The sequence below is a fragment of the Lipotes vexillifer genome, unplaced genomic scaffold, assembly GCF_000442215.2.
Source record: "Lipotes vexillifer unplaced genomic scaffold, Lipotes_vexillifer_v1.1 scaffold51, whole genome shotgun sequence".
NCBI lineage: Eukaryota > Metazoa > Chordata > Mammalia > Artiodactyla > Lipotidae > Lipotes > Lipotes vexillifer.
The window spans coordinates 752,520-760,556 of NW_006786770.1; the positions used below are offsets into that span (position 1 = coordinate 752,520).

Genomic DNA, 8,037 nt, shown 5'->3' on the forward strand with positions numbered 1-8,037 from the left:
GCAGGAAGGGGAAAAGACTGACATAGCCCAAGGCATCCACATATTGTAAGCGAGGGTTGGGCCGGCCCACCACTCGCACCAGGCCCTGAGGGGGTCTAGGCTTCAGCTGCACTGCTTTTGTGTGATTCCCAAAGTCTGCAAAGACTCCTAGCTCTGGGGCCCAATGCAGCTCATCCAGGCTCTCCTCTGCTTCCAGGGAGGCAGCCAGTGGGCCCAGCTCTGCAGCTGCCTCAGCCTCTCCCAGCTGCTCCGCTAGCCGCATCAGCACACGGGCACCCAGTGCCACCCAGCACCGCAGGTCCAGGTGCCGCTCAGTGGGTGAAGGGTGTGAAGCCCGGGGATAGTCATCCAACCCTGAAGGCAGCGTCTTGGGGTTCAGTAGGGTTGGCAAGGCTGGGTCCCGGCCCCGCCAGCGGTAAGATAGTGGCACTGGCCCTGCCTGGCTCTGATGAAGCCAGGAGAACCAGGCACGCAGGCGGGGGAAGGCCCTGCGGAGGAAGGCATAGTCGGCAGGGTCACCACCCTCTAGCATGTGGGCTACAGGCAAAAGCAGAGTTGGGGGGTTGGCGTGGGCTGTCCGTTGCACCAGGAACTCTGAGGGCACCCGGGCTCTGGCCTCATCCCCCAGCACCTGCTCCCGCCCAATCCAGCCGTCAGCATTTAGCAGCCCCAGCCAGTGGCCTATGGCCTCCCGGGTGAGCCGGGGATCCCACCGTTGGATCACCAGCTGGTGAAAGCCCTCGTCCCACAGGAAACCTCGCGGGAAGAATGACCGGGAGGGCACTGCTGTGAAAAGAGGGACAGGTGGAAAGAGGACTGGGTCAACCTTCTGCTTAGACCCCTCAACCTCCATGTCTGGCAACACCAGACCCTGTCCATAGAAGTAGCCAATACCACCAAGAAGACCACTGAGGGCAACCTGACCCAAAGCCTGCTCCTCAGAGCTCAGGCCCTTCTCCTTCAGCTGGAAGGTCTTCTCAAAGCGCTCTCTAAAGGCTTCAGCATGGCTTTCCAGGGCCTGGGTCAGCAGGCTGCCTGCCAGCTGCTCTAGGGCTTGGCTTCCTCCTGCCTGGGCACTGCCTGATTCAAACACCAACTCCACAGAAAAGGGGACTTTCAGTGTCACCTGTTGTATCAAAAATTGCCCTTGTCCCTGTCCCTGCCCACTTGGGCCTCTGTCCTCCCACTTCAGAGATCCTGGCAAGCCGAGGTAGCGTTCAGGGGAAGCCCCTGGGGGCCGATGCTGAAACCAGTTATTTAGGCGGCTCTTCACCATCTCTGTCAGCAAGGGAAGTCCTGGGTTGGAGGACCAGAAGACATTGTAGCTTGAAAGGAAAAAGATAAACAGGAAATATTACTCAGGAGGAAGTGGTGGGGATTATAAAGCGAAAACATGAGGTGATCAGGAGTCAGGATGGGAGAGTCTTGGCAATGCAGGGAACATGGTGAAAAGAGGGTAGAATGGGGGAGATGGAAATCAGGCTAAGTCAGCATCCATACCACCACCCCACACTCTCTTCCCCCAGTTACCTGCCATACTTGGGGGCTGTATCTCCTGGACTGGTTGGTGGCATAAGCGTAAAGCGGAAGTCACCAAGTTCACTGGTGTGTCCACTGATAAACTTCAACTGCCCCTTAGCCCCAACCTCTGGCACTAGGACTTCTTTGCCATCTGTTACCACATAGAAGAACAAGGACACCAAAGGGAGAGCAGAGGTACCTGAGGCCTGGGAGACCAATGAGGACATAAAAACACAGCATTAGGTTAGCAGTCTCTCCCCTGAGAATCAGCCTTAGGGAAAGGGACACCAGGTGAGAGCAACATAGTAAACAACATACATCTAGCAGTGTTGAGGGTCACTGAAAGTAAGCACCAGTGGGATGAGATAAAGAGCTCTGCACAGGGTTCTCTTGGGAAATAATAGTACTTTTGTCCCATGTACTATGCTAAGAACTCTACATATTATTTCCTTTAATTCTTACAATTCTGTGAGTTAGGTACTTTTTTATTTCCATTTTACAGACAAGAAAACCAAGGCTTAGAGATAGTAAAAAGAGATGGTCATACAGGCAAGTATTTAAGGCAGGCAGCAGATTCAAACCAGGCAGCCAGGCTCAGAGCCCCTGCTATTAACCCCCACTTTATCCTGCATTTGCACGCAGCAAAGGAAGGGTGGAGGAAGTCTAGGCTAGGGGAAGGGTGTCCTGAGGGCCCTGACCTGAGGCTCTACAGTCACTCTCCAGCTCCAGTTCCCTCCGTGTTGACCCCCAGGCCTCTTGACGAACTCAGTGGTGAGCCTTAAGGCCCCATCCTGGATGTGTTGCCGCCCGAAGGAGAGACCGTCGTGGAACTCCCAGCCATAGGGACCCACGCCGTCCCCCTGCTCACACGTGTGCCTGAGCTTAGGGGTCCCCGGGGTGGTGCCTTGCTGCGCCCACATCAGTCCTGGGGGTAGAATGGCCAGGTAAGTCAAAGAGAGAGCAGGGAACCTGTCCCTCTGGGTCGCCGAGAACTTCAGGGTCATCCCTCTTAATAACTCTCCTGATCCACTCCTCACCACCCTTGATCTGGAGCGAAGCTGGGGCGCCCAGATTAAGTGCCCGCCTGCCTGCCCGCCCCGCGTCCAGGTTACCGGTGAGGAGGGGCTGCGGACTGCGGGTCTTCATGCTGAAGTAAACGTGAGGACGGTAGGTGCCCCAGAAGAGGTCCGGGGCCACGGCGGGGCTGGAAGAGTCGGGAGGCAACGCCGGGGGCGCGGAATGCAGCGTGACAGCCCGCCGCGCACGGTGCCATGCCAGCAGCCAGCATCCCGACAGGCCCAGGGCCAGAGACAGGACCACGACGGCCAGAGCGGCTCCCGCAGCCGCGCCCCGGGGCCTGCCGCCCCGGCCTTCCCGTCGCGCGGGGCCGCTCCGAGCCGCCCTTTCAGCGGTCCGCGCTCCGTCTGCCGGCGCTCCGCGGCGCCGCCGCTCGCCCCGAGCCATCCTTGCACGGAAATCGGCGTCGCGGGGACCCGGAGAGATGGCCACAGAGCCCGGGTGCCTGCTCGCCTCCTAGGCTCGCGCGCAGCGCCTGGAACACCACAGATGTGTCAGCCGCACCCACCGACCCGTGCCTCTCCCTCCGCTTCCGCCGGAAGTCCCGCCCCTCCACGTCAGGTTAAGCCCCACAGCAAAACAGCGCGGCGTGGCGTAGGGCTGGTCCCTGGGGTCGGCCCTCTGGGCCGCGTCCACTGGATGGGCGTTTGTTTGGCGTTCTTACGCAATTGACAGGCTAGTAGGAAAAACCAATCACATTTGTCTTTTTTTTCTTTTAATAACTACTGTATATTAAGAGCATAAGACGCTGTCTTAAGTGTTTTACATTTAACCGCTCCCCATATCACCCCAATCAGGTGCCTGAAAACCATGGCCTAGAAAGTTCAAGTAACTTGGCCCTGGCTACAGAGCCAGGAAGCGGCTACCTTGGAACCCAGGTGTATCTGAATCATATTGTCCACACCCATGCCTTCTTACCTAGTGAAATGGAGTGGATCCAAAAGGATCTGTGATTTTAGATGTCATACCTCCACTCGGTCTAGGATTCCTTATCTAGATAAACCCTAAAAGGACCATAATGGTGGTGGCTGTACTTTTTTTTTTTTTTTTTCCCTTTTCTACAACCCAGGAAGCAAAGGTGCTTAGAGGAAAGATTACTTATGTCCAGGTCAGGGAAGGCTGTAGGAAAGAGGTAGCATCTGCACCTGATGTTGTCCTAGAAGAGCCAAGATTACATTTGATGATGGTTCAGAAATGCAACTTAGGGCTTCCCTGGTGGCGCAGTGGTTGAGAGTCCGCCTGCCGATGCAGGGGACATGGGTTCGTGCCCCGGTCCTGGAAGATCCCACACGCCGCAGAGCGGCTAGGCCCGTGAGCCATGGCCGCTGAACCTGCATGTCCGGAGCCTGTGCTCCGCAACGGGAGAGGCCACAACAGTGAGAGGCCCGCGTACCGCAAAAAAAAAAAAAAAAAAAAAAAAAAAAGAAAGAAAAAAGAAATGCAACTTAGATTCATAGTTACTTCTCTCCAACAGCTCAGCATAAAAGGTGTTTTCATAAAGTACAAATCTCTATCATCCTCTAAAAAACCCTACTCCACACCCTTATGCTATTCTAGCTATTATCACACCTCCCATCCAAACTCTAATTATATAAAACTACTACTTTATGCTGCACACCCACTTCTTCTTTCACTATAATATCTGACTTCTGGCCCCACCCTCCACTGGTAGACTTTTTACTCATTTAACAATCAGCTTCTGACCAAACCCAATGGTCAGTCCTTCCTTGCTACCACTGCACCTGGTCCACACCTATTCAATATATTGTAGCACTTAGTACACACACCTGAGTTTCACCATTCATCTTTGTATCTCAGTACTAATCAGTTGAAGTCACAAGGTTGATGCTAAATATTGGTAAATTCAACAAAAGTTTATTGCACACTCTGTATCAGGCACTATGCAAGGTGTGGGGGACACAGAGAAAACAGCCCCAACCTCAAGTTCAAAATCTGTAAGCACAGTGCCAGCACTCAATCCGTGTTTACAGCAGCGTTTGAACCATCCCTGTTTTTACAGATGAGAGTAGTTAATCTGGCCAAGGATAATAGCCAGTTAACCATGGACCTGAAGAACTCAAATCTAGGTTGTATCCTTTCGTCAATGAAGAGGCCTATAACATACGGCCTCTTAGATACTATGCTATGCTCACTCAATATTCTAGGCAGTTTACAGATACCAGTTTATTTATTGATTGATTGATCTTTGGCCGTGCTGCATGCAGGGATCTTAGTTCTCTGACCAGGTATTGAACCCATGACCCCTGCAGTGGAAGAGCAGAGTCTTAACCACTGGACCACCAGGGAAGCCCCACATATCAATTCATTTAATCTCTCAACAGTTCTATGAGGTAGGTACTATTATCCCCATTTTACGAATGAAGAAACAGGCACTGAGAGACTAAGTAATGTGTCCAAAGTTACATAGCTACTTAAGGGAAAAGCTAGAATTTCAATCCCAGGCATTCTGGCTTTTTACTACGCTATACTGTCTCCTGATAGTTTTCTTTCTTTTAAGGGAGAGGGGGGAAAACCAGTCCTTTGAAGATATCACCGTTTTAAGAGAGAGGTAGCAATGGGGTAGGAGGAAATATATTTGGCGAAGTGCACAGCAGTCAGTGTCCAGAGATTCTTGATTGCCTCGCTGGATATTCTGAAGTTTTTCTCTGAACCAGTGGCTAACAACCATTTTTTTCCTACAGCCTGAGGTAAGAAATAATTCTATACTGCAACCAAGTACATGCAGATAGACACACATACACATACTTTATATAATACCTATATCTATATTCATGATTATATGCTTAAAACTTAAGTTTCTTAAAGAGTACTTCCCAGTCCATGTGCCATCTACTGATACTTTTTATTCTATTTTACTTTTTTTTTTAAAGGCTGATTTAACCCCCTAAATTCACTTCATGATCCACATTAATGCGTGGCAACCTAGTATGAAAAACACTTTAGGCAGGGTGCCTAAAAAGTACTTTAGGCACTGTTCTCTGAAACAAGTTGTAATAATAAAACCAATGATATGCTTTGGAAAGATAAAAGCAGCAGCAAAAACGGTTAGCAAAAAGGAGACCAGGTGGGAGAATGCAACAATAATACAGGAGAGTGAATGGAAATGTAGAGAACATTTCAGGAGCTTTTGTTTAAGACAGAATATTATGAACTTACTGACTGGAGTACGCAGGGAGCGGGCAGAACCAGAGATAATGCTGTGGTTTCCAGCTCAAGTGGCTGAGCAGATGAAGTGCCTTTTAAAGGAATGAGGAAGTCAGGGGAGGAAGCAAGTACAGTTGACCCTTAAACAATGGGGGTGGGGATGGGAGTTAGGGGCCCAACCGCTCCACAGAGTTGAGAATGGGGGGATAACTTTACAGTCAGTACCCACAGTTCCACAACCGCAGTCAAACAACCACAGATCGTGTAGTACTTGTACTATGTATTTATTTGAAAAACAGGCATGTAAAAGGACCTCTGCAATTCAAACCTGCATTGTTCAAGGGTCAACTTTAGAGAGTATGTAAGATTATCGGGTTAGGGTTAGACAAAGAGTGTTGGTGGGATTTGGAGAAAATTGGTAGTAAGTACCCTGACTATAGCACAGAATTTGAGATTAGAGCCAAACAGAAATGTAGGGTTTAACCCAAGAGGGTAGTTCAAGTCATGACAGAATATGAGATGCCCCAAAAATAAAAGAGAGGAGAGAAAGAAGGAGAGTAGTATGCCTTTATGGTTAAAAAAAGAAAAAGGACCTGAGTGGAAAAGAAGTTACACAAGGGAGGGAATTAAGAGTGGCAGGTGCTACTGAAATGGAAAAATGAGGACTGAGAAACAGCATTTCTAATAAGAGTAAGAGGTACCTTGAGTAGTGTTGGAAGAAGCCAAATTCAAAAGGGTTAAGCAGTGAGTGATGGTAAGAAAGTGAAATAAAATTCAAATTTGTCCAGACCCCTCCCCATCTTGTCTCTTCCCAGAAACACTGGTTGGATTTGTAGTCACAAGGCTTTTTCTTTTCTCTTTTGCGCTCTGTGGTCTTCTAGATAGTGATTTGAGTAATTAAGTCAAGCTCTTCTTAGATGTGTCCTTATTAGTCTTAGGTGAAAACCTGCTTGTTGGTCTCTTCCGCGCTGTCAGCGCCCGGTACTGGCGCCCGGCTTGTCCCCGCCTCCCGCCGCACCCCTGGCCTGGATGTGGGAGGCGAAGGCAGTGAGCATTTCCTGGGCGGTGAGGTGCGCGCCGCGCATAATCAGGCGATGCCCGTCTCCTGGGAAGAAACAAACGAGTCAGGCACCGGGAGGACCGCGGGGCCAGCGCCGAGAGCTAGCGACTCCCTCCCGACTCCCAACCAGACCCACCGAACAGCACGTCCACGCAGGGCTCGGAGCCGTCGTGTCTCACGTCCGCTATCACCGAGCAGTTGAGGTTGGTGCAGCGAACTTTTTCGCTGCTCACGGCCTGGAGGAAGGTCCTGCGGTGAGAAAACGGCATGAGCGCCCGGCAGAAGGGGCTAGACCCTCGGCGGGAGGAAGGCGCGCCCCTTCGCGTCCGCACTCCTTCCCCCTCGTACCTTGTCGACTCCACGTTCTTCTCGAAAGGGCAGAATTGAACCCGAACCTGCTTGACAGAGCGGAGTCCGAGCCGAGACAGGGCCGCTGCCATGGTGACCCCCACCCCGGAAGGACTCGTGCGGGCGGAAGTGTCGCTAGTGCGAGACGCTGTGGACTGCTACGCGCTTCCGCAGTCCCCCGACCTCCGCCTCGTGCGGCTTCTCTGACACGGTCGGTGGTGCTGGTCCCCAGGCCGCCGCCCTCGGCTCCCCAGCCGAGAAGAGGAGGAAGGCCAGGAGGGAGACAGATGATTTCGGCACAGGGTATGGGGCGCCCAAAGTACGCGGTCAGTAAACACTACCTGTCATTAATAGCCCCCTTTATCACGGTGAAGACAATAAATAGTGCAAAAGCCGTTTGCACCTGGCTCCGATAACACGTCTTTTGCAGCCTTTACTCCTCTGTACCCTGCTGTGCCAGATCTACGTTAACACCGTCTTAAGTGCTGGTCCCTTCCAAGGAGAGGGCACCACCACGGCAGGGATTATAAACCTACCAGAGGGTAAACTCCACTCAGGTAGTTTAAGATTAAACACGTGGAACTCTGGAGTAGCGAAGCTTACACGTGAAGGTCCTACAGCCCAATATTCTTAAATGACTAAAACTAGTGATGGGGAGGGGAGTGCAGGGTACTATTATATAGTATACGCTGTGGGACTGATTTAGGTGTAGAAATTCCTATTCCACCTCTGTGGTTCCTGATGAATTAACTTTGTAGTAGTGTCCCGAACTTTCAGTGTTTAGCCTGGCTCCTGGGACTTAAGAGGAAGTGGCATCTAGGCTCCCTGCTTTCTATTGCTTTTCCTCTTTCCCTTTCCCCTGGGAT

At 51.4% G+C, this 8,037-nt stretch overlaps 2 protein-coding genes across 2 annotated transcripts in view; both read right to left on the bottom strand.

The window, feature by feature from the left end:
- MOGS (mannosyl-oligosaccharide glucosidase) overlaps positions 1–2,985 on the bottom strand; it is a 3,486-nt gene extending 501 nt beyond the window's left edge. Inside the window, exons 1-4 of the mRNA XM_007459412.1 lie at positions 2,634–2,985; positions 2,220–2,446; positions 1,531–1,727; positions 3–1,325 (exon numbers count right to left, since the gene is read on the bottom strand). Of these exons, the coding sequence (XP_007459474.1) occupies positions 3–1,325; positions 1,531–1,727; positions 2,220–2,446; positions 2,634–2,985 (2,099 nt within the window). The remainder of the gene's footprint in view (positions 1–2; positions 1,326–1,530; positions 1,728–2,219; positions 2,447–2,633) is intronic.
- A 3,749-nt stretch (positions 2,986–6,734) lies between these two features.
- On the bottom strand, positions 6,735–7,263 carry MRPL53 (mitochondrial ribosomal protein L53). The gene is made up of 3 exons (XM_007459413.1): positions 7,172–7,263; positions 6,960–7,072; positions 6,735–6,868 (listed from the first exon to the last, which is right to left on the bottom strand). The coding sequence occupies exons 1-3, from the start codon at positions 7,261–7,263 to the stop codon at positions 6,735–6,737; spliced, it is 339 nt and encodes a 112-aa protein (XP_007459475.1).
- Between the last annotated feature and the right edge of the window lie 774 nt (positions 7,264–8,037).